General features: G+C 54.4%; 1 protein-coding gene across 1 annotated transcript in view; it reads left to right on the forward strand.

Moving 5' to 3' along the window:
* Nucleotides 1–24958, forward strand: part of ADAMTS2 (ADAM metallopeptidase with thrombospondin type 1 motif 2) — a 220727-nt gene extending 195769 nt beyond the window's left edge. Inside the window, exons 14-22 of the mRNA XM_047777905.1 lie at nucleotides 3946–4069; nucleotides 5093–5173; nucleotides 7219–7385; nucleotides 10412–10571; nucleotides 12432–12564; nucleotides 13356–13563; nucleotides 15278–15407; nucleotides 16315–16404; nucleotides 24314–24958. Of these exons, the coding sequence (XP_047633861.1) occupies nucleotides 3946–4069; nucleotides 5093–5173; nucleotides 7219–7385; nucleotides 10412–10571; nucleotides 12432–12564; nucleotides 13356–13563; nucleotides 15278–15407; nucleotides 16315–16404; nucleotides 24314–24765 (1545 nt within the window). The 3' untranslated portion in view covers nucleotides 24766–24958. The remainder of the gene's footprint in view (nucleotides 1–3945; nucleotides 4070–5092; nucleotides 5174–7218; nucleotides 7386–10411; nucleotides 10572–12431; nucleotides 12565–13355; nucleotides 13564–15277; nucleotides 15408–16314; nucleotides 16405–24313) is intronic.
* The last annotated feature ends 524 nt before the right edge of the window (nucleotides 24959–25482 follow it).

Raw genomic sequence — 25482 nt, forward strand, 5'->3', positions numbered from 1 at the left:
GAAATGCCCTGCTGTGTCTTCTGTTACTGTCACATCCTTGGCTTCAATCTTAGGCTGTCCCAAGGAACAGCCGTGGGGCATACCCAGCATACAGTAGTAACATGAGTGCAGACCTGCCTCTGCCTCTAGAAACACCTGGAAGCCTCTGGAGTTTGTGTAGATGAGATTGATTGCAGGTGTCCCGGGGGCTGCCTCTTTTCTTACCTTCTTGAGGAGTGAGCATCTTCAGGATGCCTGGCAGAAAGCCTGGTGGGGTGCTGGGGGCCCCCAGGAGGAGGTGGGGCAGGGCAGCTGGCAGTCTCTCCATGCACGTGATTTCAGTAGGACTGAAGCCCCAGGTGAAGGAAGCAGCAGGGGGCAGGGAAGAGTCTGGTTCAGCTTCAGCCTGGCAGGGAGGCCAGGCCACATCTGGAGTCTGCTCAGATTCCAAATACGCAACCAAATCCTTCAAAACAAAGACGCCTGTGTCTCCCCTGTGCCTGTGGGATTTTGATTTATGGAGGTGACCAAATGTCATCACCCAGAGACGTCAGTGCCATTGAAAGAACTCATCACCTACACTTCTTGAGGGAAGGGCAGGCTGCCCTGTGCAGGGCCACGTGGAGAAGCACCAGGTTCTGTTGGGAGGCAGAAAGGAGCAGGGGAAAGTCTGAGCCACAGCTTTTATTGGGGTTTCCACGGGAGAGGCAAGGCGCAGAGTAAATAGCCTGGGATTGGTCAGTTTGAATACTTCCGTCAGGTTTGGGCAGGTGTGGTCTCCAGCTTCCTGGTACCTGGCCCTGGGATGATTTAGGGCAGAGACATATTGGCTTGGTGTGTGAGGATTCAATAAAGGGGGTAGTTGGAGGAATCAGTTGGTTTATGTTTAAAAGGTATGCCCTCTTTTCTGTCCCTAAGAACTGGCTAGCTAGTCCTGGGAGGGGCAGGCTCTCCCTGGACAGCAAGATTTTTAAGACGTCAAAGAAAATATTCAAAACAGTGATTGAGACAGGCGGGAGCTGGGAAAACGTTCAGCAATGGAAGGAGCTTTAGGGGGCAGCTGCAAATAGGATACAAACTGAACAGAGAAGAGGGAACAGCTGCTCACCCTCTTAGGGGGCATGGCTAGAGCTTCATTCTTGACATGGACAGCTGGGGCAGAATAAGGTATGTCCTTGGTTACTGAACAGTTAATAGCAGGATGATAGATTTTTGTATAGTTAGAAAATGTTTACATTTATATATGATCATATTGCAAAAGTTAAGGGAAAACAGAGACAGAAAGGAAAGATTGAACACACACAAGAGAGGAGTTCCCTGGTGGCCTAGTGGTTAAGGATCTAGCGTTGTCACTGTATGCCCTGGTGCAGCCCCCCCAAAATTAAAAAACAAAACAGCACACACACACAAAGGAAATGAGAGTAACAAAATGAAAGGTAAGAGTCTTTACAGTACATGTGTATGTGAAACTCTTCTTTTTTTTTTTTTTGCTATTTCTTTGGGCCGCTCCTGCAGCATATGGAGGTTTCCAGGGTAGGGGTTGAATCAGAGCTGCAGCCACCAGCCTCCGCCAGAGCCACAGCAGCTTGGGATCCGAGCCGCGTCTGCAACCTACACCACAGCTCACGGCAACGCCGGATCGTTAACCCACCGAGCAAGGGCAGGGACCGAACCCGCAACCTCATGGTTCCTAGTCAGATTCGTTAACCACTGAGCCACGACGGGAACTCGTGGCTTTTAAAAGAATATAATATCCAAGCGGATGCTGTCCATGAGAGAATATCAAAACGCAATGACTCAGGAAGGTTCAAAGTGAAATAACAGCAAAAGGCACATCTGGAGACTAAAAACACGCATGCATGTGCACACACAGCACGAAATCAGGAATTAAATGAGGCCGTAAAGATTCTGATTCCAATTCCAGTTTGGAGGATTTTTTTCCTCCAGTTGTCCAACAAGCAGTTCTGACACTAGCTGGAGTCCTACACTTTAACTCAATTCTGATACCATCTCCTGGAGATAATATCAGATCCCACGGGGTCAGGCTGCCTCCCTCTGCCCACCGCCCCACCTCAGATGCCAATGGCGAGTCCAGGTTGTCACCTGTGCTTCCGACCAACGGGCCGTAGATGGGAAGTTCCAACAGCCCCATTGATTCGCTTGCTAGAGTGGCTCACGATCTCAGAAAAAGATTTAATTACTAGATGACCAGTTAATTACTAGATGACTATAAAAGGATATAGCCACTTGCTAGAGTGGCTCACGATCTCAGAAAAAGATTTAATTACTAGATGACCAGTTAATTACTAGATGACTATAAAAGGATGTAGCCCAGGATCAGCCAGATGGAAGAGATGCTTAGAGCAAGGAATGCAGGAAGGAGAACGGAGCTTCCAGGCCCTTCCAGGGCGCACTGCCCTCGCCCAATCGCCACCAATTCACCAACCCTGAAGCCCTCTACCGCCCCCCCTTTTGAGGGGTTATGGAGGCTCCACTACAGGGACATGGTTAATTACTACATCATGGGCCTCTGGTGACTGATTCAGCGCCAGCTCTTCTTTCCTCCACAGAGGTCAGGGGGTGGGGCCGAGAGGTCCAACCTTCTAATCGCATGGTTGGGTCCCCTGGCAGCCAGCAGCATCCTGAGGTGGGTCCAAAAGTCACCTCATTACTATAACAAAAGACAGCTTTACAGCTCTCATTGAAGGAAATTCCAAGGGAACTTTAGGAGTTTTAGGAGGTCCAGTCAGAAACTGGCTGAAGATCAAATCTGTATTCATTATAAGCCACAGTATCTCAACCGCCCTGGCCAGAAAGGAGATTCTCCTCTCCCTCCCTCTCCCCCCTCCTCCTGTTTCTCTTCCTGCCTCCTCTGTGTCAGCGCCATCCTTCTCTTGGGTCTTATTCTGTGCCAGACAGCATGTGACTCTTCACAGGGACCTGTCTCCTCCCACCTTGGCAATAGCCCTGGCAGGCCTTGCTGCTCTGACTCTATGTCACAGATGTGGAAACAAACTCAGAGTTTCTGTAAGGCTGTGTAGCCAGGAAGTGGCTCTGTAGTCCCTTCAAAGTCTAGTGACCCTCAAAGATCTTTGTAAAACAAAAGCCAGAAATCAAAGAGCAAAGGGAAGGAAAGCAAGGGGCAGTGATAGAGGAGCTTGAGGAGTGAACTGGCTTTGAGCTTCCTGGCAGCCAGGGCAAAGAGGGAAACCAGTGATGCTGTGGTGCACTCTAGGACAGAGCAGAGCTGCTCAGAGAGGTAGTCGTCCCTGCTGAGTGTAGACTTGGGTATGAAAGTGGCCCCAGGCAGTGTGCTCAGGGCTGAAGGGTCTGGGGCCCTGGGAATGGTGTGCTATCAGCCAGGCTTGGAGAGTGAAAAAAACAGGGTAATATACCAGGTGGCCCTGGGCAAGGGAACGTCCCTGCTCTGTGTGGAACCATTTTCAGTTCCAGACTGGACAGTGTTGAGGGGATTGGTTGAGAGAATGAAGGCAAAATTCCCACCAACTCTTGTCACCTCCTGCCTGGACACTCCAGGACAGACTGAGGAGGACAGAGTTCCGGGGGGCTGAGAGGGAGGGGCATCCAGGCCTAAGCTTTGGCTAGGAGCCCTGGGGGCGCCGCTGCCAGGGTCCTGCATGGACGCCCAGGACAAAGGGCAGTAGCCAGGTCTGACAGACATTCATTAGGAGGCCAGCGACCTGTGCCAGGACAGCCTCGGGACACAGCCCTGAGTAGGCTGTGCAGAGTGCCCGCAGGTCACACTGTCCAGGACTAGTGAGGGGGAAAGGCCGGTCGTCGGGTGGGCACAGTGGGCCCAACTGGCTCCAAAGTGCCCTGTCCTTCCCCTGCAGCAGGAACTGCTGAGATGGGATGCCCAAACCTGGGCTGCAGAGGGAACAGGTGCCAGGGACCTGGTGGGGAGGGAGGGGTCTCAAGGGTACCCCACACCCCCTCCCCCTGCAGAAGGTGGGCTGTGACGGAGTGATCGGCTCCAGCAAACAGGAGGACAAGTGTGGGGTGTGCGGAGGAGACAACTCCCACTGCAAGGTGGTCAAGGGCACTTTCACCCGCGCACCCAAGAAGCTCGGTGAGTGTGCCCCTCCCTGCCCCACCCAGCCCCAACTGGTCTGTGGCACCCAGTGGTGGGGTGGCTCTGACGGGGCTCTCAGCTGTTTAGGGAAGGGGGTGTAGGTCTGGGAGGGGGTGGTGGAGGGAGAACCCCAAGTCGGGGACAGCTGGGCCAGACCCCAGGGTGGCTGGGGACAGGGAGAATGCCGGGTGTAAGGTGCACCGGGTGGGTCTTTATTTGAGGGTACTCTCCCCAGCCCTCCAAGGCTGCCCAGCCACCTCCCACTGGCCTCCCGCTGACCCCCCTGCCCCTCCGCTGCCACCCCTGGCTGCCTGTCAGCAGGACTTAGCTGGGCTGGTCAGTGCAGCCTTCAGCCTAGGTAGGCCTGTCCCCCCACCCAGGGCCCCAGGATTGGGTGGGGAACTTGGGGTCCCCGGCTGAGATGGGCTTTGGGCAAACAGCCTTCTGGGTGAGCCCCCTTCCAAAGGAGTGCCTCCTCTGGAGCACTGGTGCCCTGGGTGGGCCTAGAGCAGCTGACCGCTCTGCCTCTTTCTGAAATGGGGAGAAGCCACTGTGGTTTGCCTCTTTCGGAAGAAGGCCATGGGGCCAACCTGCCGGACTCCAACTCGGCGGGTGCCGGGGTGCTTGGAGCTGACCCTCCACCTGGCCCCGCGCATCTTCAGTTTGCAGATGAAGCCGCTGGGGTCCAGGGAGGCCAAGCAGTTTGCTGAGGGCCCCCTCCTAGACATGGCATCTTAGTTCCGTGCCCAGTGTTGACTCCAAGGCCATTCACGAGGATGCCCACCGACTTTTCAGTGGAGGGGGACAAGGGTGGGTCTGGATTGAAAGGTGCAAAACGGCTGCAACTGGCTGGGATGCAGCAGTTCTCCCACGGCCCCTCTCTGGACCAGAGCCCAGGAAACACTGGGGCTTCTGAACCGCCTTAGAGGGCGAGGCCCTCTTAGTGTTGTCAGCGTTTGAAGGCCTCTCCCTCTCATTTGGCTTCTCTTCCTTCTCATTTGGCATCACATCCCAACAAAGGTTACATCAAGATGTTCGAGATCCCAGCGGGAGCCAGACACCTGCTTATCCAGGAGGCAGACACCACCAGCCACCATCTGGGTGAGTGTCCGAGCCGGGACAGTGCCTTGGCTCCACAGCCTGGCTCTTCCAGGCCCCAGCTGGGAGGCATGGCTGCAGCCCCACCTCCCCTGTCTCTGGCTCCGCCCACCTGGTGGGCCTCTCCTGGGGTCATTTCCCAGTGGAGAGGCCAGGGGTTGGGATCAGAGAACCCCCTGCCATGGCAGTGGCTGTGGAGGGACACGTGTCTAAGATATGCCACACACCCACACCCCCACCCCACCTCAAGGCCAAGGGCAAAGCCAGCTGTCCACAGGGGTGGGGAGGGTGGGTGATGGAGGGAGCCATGCAGGCTCTTCCAACAGACACTGAGGCCGGCTGGTGGATGGGCTCCCGTGGTGCATTTGCATATTTTCAATTGGTTTCATTTTAAATTTAGATGATTCTTTCGGAATAGAGATTCCTGGCATTTCTTGAAAATTGGGATGTTCTAATAAGTCTGGGTGCCTCTTCCCACAAGGCAGCCCTGGCCTGTTGACTGTGCTCCCCCAGAGCTGCCCAGGGCCCCTTGCAGGGGCTTTACCCATCCTCACCCTGCCCCTCAAAGTCGTGGGGCCCACATAAGAAGTGATGCTGGGGGTGGGGGTCACTGAGGGGATCCCGCACAAGCCTCTCCCCCCATTCGGGGCCTGACCTTCCTCCCTGTGCCGTGGATGCCAGACTGGGTCCTAGGTTCCAAGACTGTCACTGTCCGGCACCCTGCTGATTCGAGACAAACACCACTCTTTCTTAATACAAGTTTTCCTTTCCTCCTTATTTTAAGGGAAACTTTATGTTGCTCCACTCAAATGCCAAGCCAGTACCACCTGCCTTAAGTAGAAGACAAATATAACAAAGATAACACTTTGTTATACAGCAGAAATTAACACAACATTGTAAATCAACTATACTTCAGTTTTTTTTAAATGAAAAAAAAAAAAAAAAACAGTTGATGCGTGGAGTTCCCATCATGGCTCAGTGGTTAACTAATCCGACTAGGAACCATGAGGTTGTGAGTTCGATCCCTGGCCTTGCTCAGGGGGTTAAGGATCCGGCGTTGCTGTGAGCTGTGGTGTAGGTCACAGACGCAGCTCGGATCCCGTGTTGCTGTGGCTGTGGTGTAGGCCGGTGGCTACAGCTCCGATTCGACCCCTAGCCTGGGAACCTCCACATGCAGCGGGAAGAGGCCCTAGAAAAGGCAAAAAGACAAAAAAAAAAATTGATGCTTGAAAAGAAAGATGCTTCTACCTAAACACTGTTTCCTGCTGAAGGCTGTCCCTGCACAAGAAGGGGTAGGGTTGGTGACATGCTGAAGACCTCCTGGTGCCCACTGAGTGTCTCGGGATTTTAGACTTGTGCAGGGAATGATTTCCTTATTCTGTGATTTCCCTGCCTGGTCTGTGCCCCCTAAATCACTCAGCAGCCTCCCAGTAGCCACCTTCCACACTATGGGAAGTGTCGGACTATCTGACCAGTGGATTCTTAGCTCTTAGGTGTTCCTTTGTGGATGCCCAGTGGCCTGGGGGTAGCCCCCATCAGATGGGGCCTCTCTGGGTCGTGGGGACCTGGTGGGGCCCCAGGCCGAGCCACAGTTACCCGTGAGGAAGGAACACACATGGGCAGGAAGCCCCCACCCAGCCCTGTGCCCTGGTATCCAGCAGATATCCTGCATCCGGGGACTGGGGCAAGGAGGGCTGAGGTTCCGAGAGCCGATGGAGTGCTCCAGATAGTCTGCAGAGAGGTGGCCTTGACAGCTAGGAGCCCCTTGCCAGGGGAGCCTGTCCTCCAGGGTTTAGAGGGGCAGATCCCGAAAAGGGCCCCGGGCCTGGCAGAAAGTGCAAGACTAGAGGGAAACTTGATTCTGGCTGAGCAGCAAAGGGCAGGGCAGGGTCCCAAGGCGACTTGGGCTGCCAGGGGCATAGGGCGGCTGGTAGTAACCAGAGGCTCCACTCGCCAGGACCCCTGGACCTGTTTAAAGCAGCCTCCAGGCAGGGTGCCTGGATTTCCCTGGGTGATCATAGGGGGGCGCTGTCTTCTGCCGTCCTCAGCCGTCAAGAACTTGGAGACAGGCAAGTTCATTTTAAATGAAGAGAATGACGTGGATCCCAACTCCAAATCCTTCATCGCCATGGGCGTGGAGTGGGAGTACCGCGACGAGGACGGCCGGGAGACACTGCAGACCACGGGCCCCCTCCATGGCACCATCACCGTCCTGGTAAGTCGAGGCAGGGGCGAGTGGCCGCTGGGGAAGCCAGAAAGGGGTGCCTGGGAACCCTGAGCCTCTCTGCATTCCCTGTACTTTGGGTTTTTTGTTTGGTTTGGGGGTTTTGGGTGTTTTTTTTGTTTTTTGTTTTTTTTTTTGCTTTTTAGGGCCTCACCTGCTGGATGTGAAAGCTTCCAGGCCAAGGGTCGAATTGGAGCTACAGCTGCCAGCCTACACCACAGCCACAGCAACACAGGCTCCAAGCCACATCTACAACCTACACCACAGCTCACGGCAACGCCGGACCCTTAACCCACTGAGTGAGGCCAGGGATCAAACCCACATCCTCATGGATTCTAGTAGGGTTCATGAACTGCTGAGCCACGAGGGGAACTCCCAAGGCTGTGTAATTTGGACCAAGGGTTTTATCACTGTGTCAGAGCGAGGAACAGACTTGGAGCCGTTGGTTGGTCAGTCGGGGCTCTGGGCCCTTCATCTGACCCCCGGGTGACCTCGGACAGAGTCCCCTGTAGGGTTTAGGTTTCCTCCTCTGGCTGACTTTCCTGCCCCTTCCTCATGCTTGCTCACATCTGCCATTGCACGCAAATTCTGCAACTCCATGGGGGTGGCCAACAGGGTGCAGGAAATTAGATAGCTTGATCCAGGCCACAGTGAACTTTATGCCTGAGCAGGACTGGACCCCAAGTCTCCTGAGTCTAGGACCCCAGGCTGTTCCTGGTGATGCGAGCACACAGGGGGCTTGATTTCTTAGTTCACTTTTAAAAAATAAACTTTAATTGGAGTTCCCCTGGTGGTGCAACAGCTTAAGGATCTGACATTGTCACTGCAGTGGCTCAGGTTGCTGCTATGGCGTAGGTTCCATCCCTGGCCCTGGCATTTCCACAGGCAGCATGGCCAAAAGGAAAAAAATAAATCATTTTAATTGCCTAAGTAATATATTTTATCAGTAAAATAATGAAAAACACTACAGATAAGGCTCAGGTACCTTTAGCCCCCCCACTAAGGTGAACGCACTGTGGTTGGGCCAGGGCACCTGGACCCAGCACCCTTCATGGGAGGCAAGCAGCTGTGCGGCTGGGGTGTGTCATGGGCTGCTCTGCCCACCTCACCTGCATGCACTTTTCATCCCCAGAAACGCCTTTGGCACCCTGCTTTTGTCAGTGCACATACCGTGGCCTCAGTCTCTGCCATTCCTGTATTGGTAAATTGGCCTACCAAAATGTATTTCTAGTCCCAAAATCATTACAGGCAGACCTCCGGAGCTATTGCACATTCCGTTCCAGACCACCACAACAGAGCCAATATGGCAATAAGTCATGTGAATGCTTTTTGCATTATCAAAGTTTTATCACGTGGCGTTCTCGCAGTGGTGCAGTGGGTTGATGATCTGGTTTGTCTCTGTGGCCACACTGGTTTGATCCCTGGCCCAGCACAGTGGGTTAAAGGTCCTGTGTTGCTGGTGTAGGTCACAGCTCTGACTCGGGTTTGATCCCTAGCCCAGGAGCGTCCATATGCCCTGAGTGTGGCCAGGAAAAAGAAAAAAATGGTGTACCCTTCATGGCTCAGCAGCTAACAAACCGGACTAGGATCCCTGGGGACGCGGGTTCGATCCCTGGCCTCACTCAGTGGGTTAAGGATCTTGCGTTGCTGTGGCTGTGGTGTAGGCCGGCAGCTGTAGCTCCGGTTCGACCCCTAGCCTGGGAACTTCCATATGCCACGGGTGCAGCCCTAAAAAGACAAAAAAAAAAAAAAAGAAGAAGAAAAAAGTTGTGTTACACTGTCCTGTATTCTGTGAAGTGTGCAATAGCTTTATGTCTAAAAACACAAAGCACAGACCATAAATAATACAAAACAAAACAAAATCAATTACAATAGTAACATCAAAGAGCACTGATCACCCTAACAGATATGATCATAATGAAAAAGAGGTAGAAGGGCGAGGATTACAAACATGTGACCCAAAGACACGACGGGAGTGAATGCTGTTGAAAAATGGCACCACATTGTAAATTAGTGATACTTAAATAAATAAATAAATAAATGCAAGAGTCTCTATGGCAAAAAAAGAAAAGGAAGGAAAAATGGTACCAATAGACCTGCTGGATCTGGGGCTGCCACAAACCTATAATTTGTGAAAAACGTAGTATTTGCAAAGCCCAGTAAAGCTAAGCTCTTTTTTTTTTTTTTTTTTTGTCTTTTTGCCATTTCTTGGGCTGCTCCCTTGGCACATGGAGGTTCCCAGGCTAGGAGTCCAATCGGAGCTGTAGCTACTGGCCTACGCCAGAGCCACAGCGACGAAGGATCCAAGCCGCATCTGCAACCTACGCCACAGCTCATGGCAACGCCGGATCGTTAACCCACTGAGCAAGGCCAGGGATCAAACCCGCAACCTCATGGTTCCTAGTGGTCGGATTCGTTAACCACTGCGCCACGACGGGAACTCCAAGCTAAGCTCTTAAAGCAAGGTCTGCCTGTCCTCGCAGGGGGCTCACAGATGGTTACAGAGGCCAGCGGAGCCTGGAGAGCGGGCGTGGCCGCCCGACGCGTTTTCCCAGCTCCTCCAGAGGCTCTGATTCTTGTTTCAGCTCCTACTATAAACAAGTGACTTTTTCAGTCTATTTAGCACCGTGTTTCTCACATTTCTGTGCTTTGGGGGGATGATTTTGCTGTTTGAATTGCCCCCAAGTGTGATGTTAGCTGAGCTTCGTGGAGCCGAGGTCCTGGGCACTGGCCATGAGTTTAGAGATCATGAATCTACAGTCCGTATTAATTAAGGTGTCTTTAAACAGAAACACACCTAAAATAAGGTTATGCGTTAACTGATGATGAAAACATCGTGCCCAGAGGTTCGCAGGACCTGACCCCGTGTTCCCCGGCCAGCAGTGGTTCCGTATCGGTGAATTCAGTGTTTGCTGGGACTTTCTAGAACCTGCCTGAATGTTCTTGGGACGAACTTCTCTCAGGGCCCGAGGGAGGGTGGCGGAGGGCAGGCGTGTTTACTGCCGTCTCCGGTGCAGGTCATCCCGCAGGGAGACACCCGGATCTCGCTGACCTACAAATACATGATCCACGAGGACTCACTCAATGTGGACGACAACAACGTCCTGGAGGATGACTCCGTGGACTATGAGTGGGCCCTGAAGAAGTGGTCTCCCTGCTCCAAGCCCTGCGGTGGAGGTGAGCGGCCTTCTCCGAGTCCGGGAACCCCAAGGAGGCGGGGTCCTCTGGGCGAGGGGCTTCCTGAGCCGGAGGTCCCTGCTGACCGCCTGGCCTAAGGGATGTACCACGTATAAGAAACTGTCCCGGGGGCCAGGGAGGCAGATCCAGTGACCTTTGCCCAGGTGACAAGGGTCTAGCCCCACTGGGAGGGGGCAGAGGGTGGACAGGAGAGGCGGGTGCTCAGGGCAGCCGGGCAGAGGCAGCCAAGGAGCCTGTGTGGGCCTTGGACGGCGCCAGCCCGCACCTGCATCACTGTGGGAGGGAGCGCTGGCCTGGCGGGCGGTTGCTGAAGGGCAGCTTGGAGGGATTGCTGAGGCATCGCCCGGCTGAGCCCAGGAAAGACGGGCGGTGCTAGAGACCAGCAGAGGGGCGCCCTCTGCAGAGAGCCCACCTAAGTTCATTCAGAAAGGCCTTTCCTTCCCTGGGGCAGGACTGGGGGTGCCAAGGGTTCCCCCTCTGCCCTGGACTGCAGAGTCCATGGGGTGTACAAACAGATGGCAAGTTCTGATTGGCCCCATGTAGTCACTGCTCCTGGAGGAGCTGGAGTTGCTGGAGGAGATGAGAGGCAGGAGAAGAGAGCCCAGCCTGCAGGAAGGAGCAGGTGGCCTGGACAGCAGGCATCCCTCAGATGCCACATGGGCTCCCACACATACAGCACCTGGGGAGTCCACTGCACAGGCGGGGCACCCACTCCCCAGCCCAGGCAGATGGAAGACTCCTCTTCCTGAGCTCTTGCCTGGGCGGTTGGCACCCCAGGCGTCTACTCCCACCCCCAGATCTCATTAGCAGGTCCTGTTGATTCTCTCCTCTGTTGGACTCATCAGCTGTCACTGTCTTCCCGGTCCTAGCATCATCCTCAAGGCCCAGCTGACCCAGCTGGCCCTTGTGTGTCCACTCTTGCCCCCAGAGTGACCTATTAATGGGGCACATCAGACCATACCCCTTCCTGGTGTCACAGGTTTCAGCAGCTCCTTCTGCTCTTGGGATAAGAAAAAAAAAAAAAAAAATTCTCCTCATGGTCTCCAAGGTCCAAGCTGACTTCTCCCACTGCCGCCTCCACCCCAGCCCACTCTGCCCTGTCCACACTGGACTTAAGTGCTTTTCCTGGACCTGCTGTGCTCCTGCCTCAGGGCCTTTGTACAGGCCATCTCCCCAGGGAGAGCACTCCTCCACCTTCCCACTGAACCAGCACCCTCCATCCCCCATTTCCTGGGATACTTCCAGACACCCGGAGTACATCAGGATGCCCAGCCATGGTCTCTCATGTCTGACCCACTGGGTGGAGGATTTGAGATCCTGGTCCAGCTGGCATCCTGGGCTCTATAATGGTCTGTTGTCAAGGTTTGTCCTGTAAGATGCTGAGCAGGACCCCCAGGCTCTACCTGGTAGATGGCAGTGGCCTCTCCTCCCACAGTTGTGACAAATAAGTGTCCCAGACATTGCCAGATATGCCCAGGGGAGCAGAAGCATCCCCAGTTGGGAACTGCTGCACTAGACTGGCCAGAGGAGCCTTGCAGGCTGTGTTCCCTGTTTAGCTGGTTATTAATTCAAGGTGGAATAAATGACAGTGACATGAGAGGCAACAGAACCTTCTCTCTTGCCCCAGGAAGCCAGCCCAGGGGCCAGAGAAGCTGGCTACGCTCCCTGGCTCTCACCTTCATTTGGCCTGGGGTGCTCAGTGGACACCAGGCGGGGTCCCCTGCCCCACCCCCTCAGCAGAGCGGGGAGAATGGGGCTGAAGCACCTAGGAGCCACCCCTCCGCACCCATTGGAGGGGTCACACCACCCCACTGAGCCCCCTCGAGCTCTCTTCTTCAGGGTCCCAGTTCACCAAGTATGGCTGCCGCCGGAGGCTGGACCACAAGATGGTGCACCGAGGCTTCTGTGATGCCCTCTCAAAGCCCAAGGCCATCCGCCGGGCTTGCAACCCGCAGGAGTGCTCCCAGCCTGTGTGAGTTTCCCGGGCTCCCTGGCCCCTGGCCCCCAGCCTGGAGCCCCACTAAAGGAGCGAGGGTAGAGACCTGGGGCTTCTGTAGAGGGAGGTGCGGGATCTGGGCCCCTGGGCAGCTCTGAGCCTGAGATGGTTGATGAATTCTTTTCACTGTACTTGATGGAGTCTAAGATGCTGCAGGCTGTGCAGTGCCCCCTGCCTCAAACCTGTTAAACAGAAACAGTGTGCATTTTAGAAATGATGACAAGTGACAATGCTCAGATGGGGAAACTGAGAGTGCGGGGCTCACTTCTGGTCCTTTGGTAGATGTTTCCCCAGTAGCTCATGGCAGGGCCTATGGCCTGCCTTGGCCCTGGAGTTTGGCAGGACTGCATTTCTGGGCCCAGGTTCCTTTTGCAGGGCCCTGAGCAAGGAAGAGAGTGGGCAAATAGTCAGAGGGGGGCCGTGTGGGGACAGGTGCTGAGGGCATCCATGCTGCTGCCCGGGAGGTTTTGTGATGTCAGCAGAAGCTGGGGTCAGAGGGCAGAGTTGGGAACCTACGAAGAAACAAAGGCCGGCAGAGTCCCCCAGTCCTGGGTCGCCATGGCCACTCCCCTCAGCCAGGGTCTCCCGGCACGGGGTTCCTCATCTACAGGATCCCGAGCAGGGGCACAGCTGGCCTCTCGAGTGCCTTCATGACAGTAGGGAAAGATGCACCCGGGGGTGGGGGCAGGCTGGCTTCCCTTTGTCCACCTGGGCTGAAGCCAGGCTGGTTTTCCCGGGGCTGACCACATGCTGCTCTGCCCTGGCAGGTGGGTCACAGGCGAGTGGGAGCCATGCAGTCAGAGCTGTGGGCGGACGGGCATGCAGACTCGCTCCGTGCGCTGCGTGCAGCCCCTGCACAACAATACTACCCGCTCTGTGCACACCAAGCACTGCAATGATGCCCGACCTGAGGGCCGCCGGGCCTGCAACCGTGAGCTCTGCCCTGGTCGGTGGCGGGCTGGACCCTGGTCCCAGGTAAGCAGTCCCCTGGACCTGTGTCCTTGGCCCCCAAACCAAGACTGGGTGAGACTGAGATGGCCAGGGCATTCTACCTTGGCCTGGATGCAGTTCTTGCCCTGGGCCCTTTCCTATAGGTCTCAGGGCACCCATGGTTCCACACAGCTAGAGCTCTGTACAAAACCCAACGGAATGTGTCATTACAGGGCAGAGAGGCTCCCAGGTGCCACAGGAGCCTGGACCCCCTAGGAGACTGGGGACAGCCTGGGCTCCAGGACATAAGGGGAAACCCTGGGCTCTTGTCTCTGGGGGAAGAGTTATGGCCTAGAAGGCCGCCCAAACCTGCGGGAGGGGACATGAGCAAGGGAGGTCTTAGACTTGGGCTGGAAAGAGCAGGATGGTCTCAGGGGCTGGAGGAGCAGTCCTGGGGACAGAGCTCAACTGAGATGAGCCCTGCTATCCAGCCCATACACTTGGTGGGTCAAGGGTCCACAAGACCAGCCTTGGGCTCAAGGGTTCGTGCAGAAGTTACTGTACGCAGGAGTTCCTGTCGTGGCGCAGTGGTTAATGAATCCGACTAGGAACCATGAGGTTGCGGGTTCGGTCCCTCCCTTGCTCAGTGGGTTAAGGATCCGGTGTTGCTGTGAGCTGTGGTGTAGGTTACAGATGCGGCTCGGATCCTGCATTGCTGTGGCTCTGGCGTGGGCTGGCGGCTACAGCTCCGATTCGACCCCTAGCCTGGGAACCTCCATATGCCGTGGGAGCAGCCCAAGAAATAGCTAAAAAGACCAAAAAAAAACTTAAAAAAAGTTACTGTACTCATGGTTATACTTTATTCCAATGAAAGCACAGAGTAGTTCCCTTCAGCAAAGGGAAGCAGGTGGGTGAAGTCTGGAGGACAGCAGGTGCAAACTTCCAGGTATCTGGGCTGCACTGGGGATCAGTCATGTAAGCAGAGGTACCTGCATGATTGACATCGGTTACTGAAGCCCCAGAACCCGGAGGGAAAGCAGACGCTCACCCTCAATCACATTGTCGGTGCAAACCGACCCGGCAACCTCGTGCAGCCTGATCCGAGGCCCCAGGCTTGAGACAACGCTCTTACCAGACAGACCGTTCCATGAACTTGGTTCCCAGGAGCTGTCCAAGGGCCAGTCCTGAAAATAGGCCTTTCTTGAGACTGGGTAGATTTGAGCAACTCAGATGGGCTAAGTCCTTTCCCACTCATAAGGTGAGGACCTAAGAATCATCTTATGGTGGAGCAGGACTCAGTTATGAGCAGAGCCAGTGACTGCTCCTTCTAGTCTCGCCCCCCTATAGTGAGGTCAAGGGGGCCGGGACTGGAGGGGACAATGAGGGTTCTGGTGGTGTAGAGCTTTGTGTCCAGAGGGGGGGCAGGGCCTCTGCCAAAGCCTTCTGGATGCAGGCAGAGCTTCCCCCAGTGCAGAGCAGCTTTCCAGGGGCCTCGGGCCTCCTCCAGCCAGAGAAAGGAGGCACTCCTCAAGAATCCAACAGTGCCAGGTCCAACCCAGCCCCGTATATTCACTCTCTAACTCGCTTTAGAGCCCGGGAGATTGAGGCAGCCACCAGGGGCTGGGGAAGGCAGGGCAAGCCTCCAGCTCACACTCTGTCATCCGTTCCATGCCACCTCTCACGTATGCATGCTTGGGGAGCCCTTGAGACCCAGCCTAGCATGGGAGGTGGGCCCTGACTGGTAACTCTCTGCCTGCAGTGCTCGGTCACCTGTGGCAATGGCACCCAGGAACGGCCTGTGCTCTGCCGAACCTCGGACAACAGCTTCGGGGTCTGCCGGGAGGAGCGGCCTGAGACAGCAAGGATCTGCAGGCTTGGCCCCTGTCCCCGTAAGCTCTCTGCATGCAGCGGGGCACGAGGGAGGGGGTGGTCCAGGCACACGTAGCTCTTCCTACAGCTGGCCAAACTCAGTATCTGTGAACTTGAAGGAGAAACTGAGCCCACCCAGGCCTGGGCTGGGACCTCTTCCTGGCAGGAAATGGAATGAACTGGCATTTGCCATGCTCCTCCCCAGGCAAGGGCCTTGCTTTCCTGGCATTTTCTTTTGGTCTGGGAGACAGAAACCAGAGTCACAGGTACTGCAGATCAGGGCTCAGCCCATGCTTGTGCCACTAGGGGGATCCTGTGTGAGCAGGGGGTGCCTGTGTAAGCTGGGGGTTCCCATTGGAGTAGGGGGGTGCCTTATGAGTAGGGGGTATCTGTGTGAGCAGGGGTGCTCCTGTGAGTAGTGGGTGCCTGGTGCCCTGCAAGGAGAGCAACCAGAACCCTCACTGGCTGCATGCAGAGCTGGACACACGTCCCCACAACAGGTCAAGACATAGTCCCTGCCATGAATCCCTTCTGCAGATGAGGCAGAGGGAATAGATCTGGGATTCACTTGTTTCCGGCACTTCCAGAATGAGCAGTCAGGACACTGCTCAGCACCCCCCGGGGGAGGGTGCACAGTGGGGACACGGAGGACAGTAAAAGATTGGCATAGGTGGAGTTGCTGTGGAGGTGGTAGCTGCAGCTACTCTGTGTGGCTGAGACCCAGGGGGCTTGGCGTGGGAGAGGAAGGATCTGGGGCCCATCTGTCCTGAGAGAGGCCTTGAATGTGAGGCTGGGGAGTCGGGGCCTTCCTGTCACTCCTCTGTAGGATGCCAGAATCCCTGGAGCCTTCAACATGGGGTGGAGGGATAGGGGGACCCCCCCGGCCTGGTACCCTAGCAGGAACGGCCTCCTTTTTTTTCCTTCTAGGAAACATCTCCGACCCTTCCAAGAAGAGCTACGTGGTTCAGTGGCTGTCCCGACCGGACCCCGACTCGCCAGTCCAGAAGCCCTCGTCAAGTAACCGGCCCGTTTATAACTCTGCCTCTGCCCTCCAATGCATGCCCTGCGCCTTGTGGAGCCTGCCCTGGGCTCCCCTCCTCTCTTCCTATGGAAAACTACCCTGACTCTTCCTGAGCGCTCTCTTGGTTGAATCTTTTCTCCGGGCCTCTGTGCTCGGCTGTCTCCTTTGGAGCTGCCTGGCCGCCTGGCCAGCAGGGCCCGCCTGACCTGGCGGAGGCTCCGCCTCCGGCACCGGCCTCTTGTCGGGGTGCCAGGACCTGGTGGTGATGGCTTGTAAAGGGGCAAAGATCTGTCGTGGTGCTGGAGGGGCCAGAGGCCAAAGTGCAAAGGTGACCACTTGGGGCCACATCCCTCCAGGCTGGAGCTACAGGTCGGAAGTCGAGGGGAGCCCGCCGGCCCCCTTTCAAACGCCGCCTACCAGCGAGGCGAGGCCTCTCGGGCGTGCAGTTTTGCGCCGCCGTCCTGGGCGCCCGGCCCTTTTCCGGCAGTGCGTCGGGGGGGCCCCCCCCCCGGCCACCTCTGCTGTTGCTGCTGCTGCTGACCCTGTGCTGAGTGTGTCCTCCTGACTTGTGCGACTGTGGCCTGCTTCCTGTGGCCTCTGTGTCCAACTCACACAGCCCTTGGCCCGCCCCCGGGCCCTGTCCCCTTTGAGGGTTCGGGTCAGGCGGAGGAGGCAGGGGGCGTGTCCCCGCAGCCAGACATCAGGACACACCGCCATGTCCATTCTCTGCCCATTCGCTCCAATGGCCTTTCTCCTCGTGCGCACACGACCCCATCCACTGGGGTGAGAGAGTGAGAGTGAGAGGCTGTCTGACGTGGATGCGGCCACTACCCGTGTGAACAACTACAGAATTACCTCAATTTTTATTGCTTTTTTGCTTAGATCAAACTATGTAGAAGATGCCTTAAAGTTGAAAGATAACAGAATGGGCCGCTAGCTCCAGCTTCTGAGGGGGGACGAGACCCGGGCAGGAGACAGGCAGTGCAAGTCTAGGGGTTGGCGGCGGGCTCACCCACCTTTGGCCCAGGATGTGGTTCCCCAGTCCAGGCTTCCGCGCGGGGCCCCAGGCACCGGCCCACCTCTGTGGAAACCCACCCACGCTCCGTGGCCCGCGCCGCCCGACGGCGCTGACTGTTGCTGGAGCTGCCGCGGCGCTCCGCCGGCGCTGCCTTACACCAGAGGGCGACTCGCCTGGCCCTTGGCCCTTGGGTGACCAGTGTAGCACTCCCGCCGGTCACTCCCCGCCCCCCTGTTCATCGCACCCCCGCTGGACCGCGCCCAGCCCTCCCCCGGCACTAGTTACTGTTATGTAAATACTCGGTGTAACACATAACTAATTCTCACGACTGTTAACTTCCAACTTTGACTTAGGCGATGCGAGTGACACGAGTGACTCTGGGAAGGTGCAATACAGTCCTGGGCGTTTTGCTCTCTGTCGATATGCACTTTGGTTTATCAGGGATATTTTATTAGTGTTTTGTATGTATTTAATGACGTATTCTATAGGTTCCATTGTCGTTGCTTTTCCGGTTTTTTTATGAGATAACGTTAGTGTGTGCCAAAGTGACTGTGAAAATGACCTTTTATTCTTACTAACAATGGAAAGACTTCCTGTCATGCATCTCACGAATAAACTCAATAAAAGTTCAGTGAAACTGGGTGCTCGGGTCTGGCACGCGGCTGCCTGCTTCTCTTCACCTTGGTGGCGACAGGGCTGTGGAGCTGCTGTCTTCTGGTGCATTAGTTCCTCGGTTTCTGGTTCCAGTGACTTTCCTGACCCCCTTCTCCTGCTCAATGTAGATATTGAGGGCCCTTCCCACACAGAGGCACATGCCCCCTCCCCAAGCATTTTTCAAAATGCCACAGCAGCCCAGGCAGACACACCCCGCCGTGATTTTGAGTTAAACAAGCACCTCGCAGGAACACCAGTCTCTCTGGTCTCTGACAGTTGGTAAAGGGGCTCCAGGTGAGCTGCTTACCATCTTTGGGATCAGAGCCTGTGGAGTGAGAATACGGGCTCAGTAGTTGAGACAGTGTCCAGGTCGCTGTGCCCTGAGCCACCATCAGGCCGCTGCCCTGGCTCCCGGCACAGCTCTCAGCCATGGGCTACCTGTTCAGGGACCCGAAGATGCCCATCTGGCTCCGGTGGGGGCTGGGCAGCCCCAGGAGAGTCTGGGTCAGGAGAACGGCAAGGCAGTAGTGGCTCTGGGCACCTGGCCTGCAACGTTCACGTGTGAGCTCAGCCGTGCCTGCCATGTCTCCTGAGGCCTGCCCTCAGAAGCCACAGGGCCTGTGTGTCCACACAGCAGGTCAGGGTCCGACAGGGTCCTCCTGATCGGGGGCCTGATCCATGTCCTGCCTGGGACATCTTTCCCTCTCCTTCCCTTGAAGGAGTCCCACGCCGAGGAGGAAGGAAAACACGAGAGAAAACAACTACCAAGCGCCGTGGAGACAGGTATTGGGGCACAGGGCTAGACCCCAGGTGCCAGCCTTCAGGTGGGGTTCACGGCAGGCATGGCTGGGTTCAGCCTGCCTGGAGCTCTGATCATCGAAAGACTCCCAGCTCAAGGCACAGGAGAGCCAGACAACTGTGTCTGATGAACCGTGTCCACTCGGTCTCCCTGCCAGGACAGATCAGGAGAAATCCCTGCTGAGGGCACCCTGCCTAAAGCCACAGGCAGGCCACCAGCAGCCCAGGGTGCCTCGCCAGGGGACAGCCCTGTGCACAGAGGATGCAGACAGACTGGGGTGCCACCCACTTCTATAACTTGTCTTTCGATATTTTGAATGGTGAAATGGTGGTGAGGCTTGATGGAGAAAAGAGAATGAAGTTTTCTCCTTCCCTGCCTTTTCCAAACTGTTAGGGATGGCGACGACTTAATGTAGGTGGTGCATAAATGCGACCTGGGTTCCACCAAGCAACCCTGTCCTAATTCTTTTTATCCTTTATGAGCATCTTGGGAGAAAGTGTCACTCGGCATGAACTTTGGCATCTCACACCCATTTCTCGCCAACTGAGAGCTTTGCAATAGGAGTACTTTCCTAGGATTTGAGGAATTAAACTTTTTTCTTTTTTTTTTCCGGCCACCCCACAGCATGTGGAGTTCCCGGGCCAGGGATCAGATCCGAGCTGCAGCTGTGACCTACGCCACAGCTTCAACACTGGATCCTTTAACCCACTGCACCAGGTCAGGGATTGATCTTGCTGCCAAGATGCCGCCGATCCCGTTGTGCCACACTGAAAACTCCAGACTTTGATTTTAAAAGTGACTTAAGAGGACTTAAAAGTTTCCTTTGTATTCATGTTTAGGGTCACCTTTATGTACTGCACTAGTCTCCCATGAATGGTATAAAGTTTCCTTCTAAAATAAATTTTACATAAGGAGTTAAAGGAGGAAACTACTCAGCAAATAATAACACAGATGGTATTCCGATCCTGCCAAGATTGTGGGAATGGCACACAAATGACTTCAATCAATGGCTTTAATTTCACCAGCTTGTTGGTCTCTTAACTACTGGCTATAGGTCCACTAGTTCGTTGCTATTGGAAATGGCTGAAAACCAAGCCTTAGAAAACCGAGCTTATTATCTAGGTAGAGATCCTTGGCCAGTCAGCCCTTTGGTACCATCTGCATCTCATTCCCCTCAGAAGGCTCTCTGCTGTGTGATGCTACTTCAAAACACACCACCTTTGGAGCCCCCTGGTGGCCTGGCGGTTAAGGACTGGTGTTATCACTGCTGTATCAAGAGTTCGATCCTGGCAATTTCTGCATATTGCAGGCACAGCCAAAAAAAAAAAAAAAAAACCCACAACCTTTTAAGAATGGTAATGATTATTTTGAAATGCCTCTAGGCTGATCCTAGCATAGCCAAGCTCTTGGCCAATGGCTTTCTCCATTATTTATTCATTCCTTGACTTGTTTTAAGAACATAAAACAGGGCAGTCCACTGTTTAAAGGAAACCAGACACAGAAGTCCACTGGGGGAGCCAGGTGGACTGTGCTGTCCCCTGCCTGCCTCTCGTCACTTTCGTCCATTTACTCAGCAAGTAACTTTCTGTGTCAAGCTCTGATCCGGGAACTAGGGATGCCGCTGAGCACCTGAGCATAGGTGGGTGCTCTTTTCCCTAAAGGGCAAGCTACTAAGTATTTTAGTTATTGCAGGTCCTACGGTCTCCAAGGCAACTACTCCACTCTGCCATTGTGGCAGGAAAACAGCAGGATAATGAATGAATGGCCTGGCTCCTCTAATAAATCCTTATTTATAACACCAGGTGGAAGGACCGACTCGGCCCACAGGCAGAGCTGGCAGACCCTGTGGCTGACGCTATGCCTGCTTCTCAGGATCCCAGCCTGGGGGAGACAAGAGAGGGAGGTGCTTAAGCCTGGTCTTGTTATTTGTGTGCAGGAAGAGACACAGGTGACAGGAGAGGGCGTCTATGTGGCAGGGGTGGCCCCAGTCCCAGCAGCACGGCCAGGCCTGGTTTCATCCTTGGAGAGGTCTGCATGCCTGGCCTCCCCACCCCAGCAGATGACAAAGCCTGGAGGAGATGCTGCACCTCATATTACCAAAGCCCCCTGGTGTCTCCCCGAGGGCCGCCATTGGTGGCTTTCCCAGGCTCACCTTGGTGGCTGGTGGGATGGGGGAGGGGCCAAGAGGGGGCAAAGGGGAAGGGGCTCTGAGCACCCCCACCCAGTTTTAGACAGGACCATTCTGATTTCATCTGTCTCAAATATTGGACACGTGGGTAAAAACTTTTTTTTCTCATTTCAGGGCCACACTTGCGGCATATGGAGGGTCCCAGGCTAGGGGTCAAATCGGTGTTGTAGCCGCCGGCCTTCACCACAGCCACAGCAATACAGGATCCAAGCCGCGTCTGCAACCTACACCATAGCTCGAGGCAACTCCAGGTCCTTAACCACTGAGCGAGGCCAGGAATCAAACCCGCATCCTCATGGGATCCTAGTCAGGATCATTAACTGAGCCATGAAAGGAACTCCTTGTGTGTAAAATTTTATATGAGGTTTTAACACCCTGAAAGCCACAGCTCAAGATCTTTTGGTCTGATTTCCAGAATCGGCCCTCAGCACAAAGCCGTCTACCCTTCCCCTCCACGTGTGGGCCTGTTTCTCCATCTCAAGTTTAGGAAGACCGGGGCGTTTCCTAAACAGCGATCTGTTCTTATCTCTTCATGTTGTGGGTCCTGCCCCCACTCGTGTCCTTATTTTGGTCGCCTAGAAGCTCAGAGCCAAGGCTGGGTCCCTCTCTGATGGTAGATGCCTCTGTGTGTTCTTCTTGCCTGTAGGCTGCTGTTCTAAAATCCATGATTTCCTTGTTTTGGACTTTGCTCAGGCATTCACATTTGTCTTTTTCACATTTATACCTTTCTGTATTCTTTGATTCATTGTTCCAGGCTTTGGGATAGAGAAGCATCCAAATACAGCTCAGGACCCTGCTCCTTGGAGCTTTCAGGATAACAGAAAAGTCAGTCATTCGTTACTTATCTGACAATTAAATGTGGACTTGCTGGTGTTTCGTGGTGGCCTCGCAGGTTAAGGATCTGGTGTTGTCACTGCACTGGTTGAGGTCGCTGCTGTGGCGTGAGTTTGATCCCTGGCTTGAGAACTTCCCCATGCCTTGGGGTGAGCCAAAACAGAACAAAAACAAAACAAGTAAGTGTGGACTTGCTGACTGGAACGGAGTGCTGGGAAGGGGAGACCCATGGCATCATGAGACCACAGCCTGGTGGGATTTAACTTCCAGCAGATATCAGGCAATGATTGCCTGAGGAAGATGTGTTTCAGCCAAGTCTCAGGGATGAGAGGAGAGAGAACAGCTGGAGAAAGAGGGGAGGCACAGTATGTGCAAAGGCCCTGTGGCCAGAGGGAGCACACACACTGTAAAGCAGGGCCATCTAGGTCTGAGAGAGGCTGGAGAGGTGGAAGAGGCAGGGTTTTGCCCTGAAAACAATGGGAAGCAATGCAGGGGCTTCAGTCTGAACAATGACGTGGTCACATCTCCGGCTGAAGAACATTATTCTGCCAGAGCAGGATAGCTAGATGAGGAGGAGGAAGAATGGAGACAGCAGGCAGAAAGGAGGCTTTTATTACTATAGACGAGGCAAGGCAGCTTAGCCCCTCGGAGGCAGGGGTGGGGGAATGTGGACACATCCAAGAGCATCAGGGGGAAATACTGACGACGGTAACCAGACAGAGGTCACCTGGGGTCTGGCTTGTGTGCATGAAAGGCCATTATCTGAGATGGGTGTTGCCAGCAGAGGCCATGGGCTTAGGCTGGATGTGTGGAGTCCACTTTGGGGACCAGAGGCTGTCTAGTAAGCTGTTGTATCCAAGAGTCTGATGCTTGGGTTTGAGGGTCTAAGTGGGTTGCCAGCCTGTAGGGAAAATTATAAGCTGGAGCAATGGCTGTGCAGAGAGAAGATGTCAGAAGCATTGGCTCTGAATGGGAAGGGGCCTGCTTGTCTGTTACTTAGGAAACGGCAGTGAGCCAGCAGAGCTTCACATGTAGATGTAGAAAGTGCCGTGTGTTGGTGCGCAGAGTAACTGTCAGATGTGGTTCCCATCAATGGCTGCCCCTTCTTCCCTCCCATTTCCCCTTTCTTTCCCTTTGGTAGGAGGTGAGATCAACTAGGAAGACTGAGGCGAAAAGAGGGCACAGCAGCTGTTTATGTGGGAAATGCTTGAAATGCCCATTATGAAGAATAGAGAGTGGCTGAGCAGAGGGACATGGTTGAAGGGTTGGGTCCATTGAGGCCAGTGATCAGGAAGCTATAATAGGATCCAGCATTCCCTGTTATAGTGTCGTGTGACTTATTTTTTCATATTGGATGAGTTTTTGTAAGTCAGTTCCACTTTTGTGTCGTGTGGGGAATAAGGTGGTAGGGGAAAGGAAGGGGGTGAAAACTTGGGAAGAAGGCAGAGAGTGAGAACAAGAGGAGTTGGGTGGGTTGGACTAATACGGCTGCAGACAGAGTTGGAGGTAGGCCTGGGAGAAGACAGCCATGAGGAAAGAGGGGGAGAGAAAGAGAGAACTTCTTCAAAAGTTTGGCTTCTGCAGAGTCAGGGCTCTCCGTGCAAGACAGACCATGAGTGGGCAGGGAAGGGGAGGATGTGCTGGGCAGAAAGATTAGCCTGTGGGAAAACACCAAGTTCTGGAGCACTTTGGGAAATGGCCAGAGGCTCAATGCGGCTGGGCCATGTGGTGGATGGAGCGGTGACAGGACCCAAGGCTGTCAGGTAAGTTGAGGCAAGTGGAAGAAAGTCCAGACAAGTCTGGATGATTTTCAATTTCTCTTTAGTCACTTTTCGGAAAAAAGATCTTCTGGGGAATCTGGGTAAGGATGGGAACCACATGTGGAGGTGCGTGCTGAGGGCAGAGCTGATGCTCTGGGATTGGCTCTATTGGTATTATGAATTGGTTCTTTTAGGTGTAATTGTGTTATAGTTAATGCTTAGAGATGATTGTAGAGTCGGACTCTGCCACGGAGTGTCACTGGGGTTACCACTGGAACATCAAACGTGAAGGTGTGACCAAGTCCCATTCCTTAAATGGGTTTGGAATCACCCCCTGAGAACAGACAGGCTTCATTCCTGTCTCAGACTTTGAGAGATACTGAAAAATCCAGACTCATCTGGGGCCTGCTTGGAGAAGGGGAGCACTTCTCACAGCTTGTGCGGCAGCCCTCCAGGGTGGGGTTCCCGATGCCACCCCACCCCTGGGCTGCCAGACATCAAAACCACACAACTTTCTGCGTGAGCTCGCTTGCCTCTGTGCTGTCTCTGGGCTCTTTCAAATGGCTCCTCCAGCAAACTGCTCCCTGTGAGGGAACAAGGTCCCCCTTATCAAGCTTGTCCTTTGGTTATTTGTCCCACTTTTCTCTTTCAGAGAGCCACTGCCAAGGCGACAAGTCAATGTTCTGTAGGATGGAAGTCTTGTCTCGCTATTGCTCCATCCCAGGCTACAACAAACTGTGCTGCAAGTCCTGTAACCTGCACGACAACCTCACTGATGTGGATGGCGGGGCAGAGCCACCCCCTGGGAAGCACAATGACATCGAAGAACTCGTGCCCACCCTCCCAGTGCCCACTCTAGTCATGGAGCCTCCACCCAGCACGCCCCTGGAGGTGCCTCTCAATACCTCCAGCACCAACGCCACGGAGGACCATCCAGAAACCAACGCGGTGGACGTGCCCTACAAAATCCATGGCCTGGAAGACGAAGTCCAGCCACCCAACCTAATCCCTCGACGACCGAGCCCGTATGAAAAGACCAGAAACCAAAGGATCCAAGAGCTCATTGATGAGATGAGGAAGAAAGAGATGCTCGGAAAGTTATAATAAAATGGAAAGATAGCATCAATAGCATTTTTTTCCTTGCTTATAGAGATATTCCATGGGATGGCAACTCCTGCATCATGGAGATGAAGTCAGATTCCTGATTCCAAAAGGTTTTGAGAAAACAAAGAGGGAGAATGATGTAAAAAATATATATGTGTGTGTGTGTATATATATACATATTTGCACATGAATGTGTGTGCATATGTGTATATATATATATATATACACACACACATATATTTATGTATATGGTTGTGAGATGTGGCACTTAGGTTAGTACATGTGTTTCCCAGACCTGGAATATTCTAATTCCTGTCCTGGGGTTGGGTGTTGGATAGAGAAGAATATACAGGTTCTACTTCCCCTGACGCCAGTCGATGAGGGAAGGCAGGAGGGATAACTCGGAGAGAGAAAACGTTTGTCCCAAATTTCTGAGCAGTGATCGGGAATCTTCCTCTCCTGGTGGTGACCACCCTGATGGAGACGCAGGACAGTTCCTACCAATCTCCAGACCCAGGCCCAAGCCCCATGAGGACTCTTAGGAGGAACGCTGGCTTCCTGAATCACCGACCAGTCACTAAGATGAGCCCAGTGAAGTGGAGGCCGTGAACTCCAGCGCCTTCGAGGTGGTGAGGGTGAGTGTGGTGGCCGGCAGGGAACCGTGACCCCGGCTGTGGTCGCTGGCCACACTCTGCTGCAGAGCAGGCCCCTGCTGCC

Source organism: Phacochoerus africanus, chromosome 4, assembly GCF_016906955.1.
Source record: "Phacochoerus africanus isolate WHEZ1 chromosome 4, ROS_Pafr_v1, whole genome shotgun sequence".
Classification (NCBI taxonomy): Eukaryota; Metazoa; Chordata; class Mammalia; order Artiodactyla; family Suidae; genus Phacochoerus; species Phacochoerus africanus.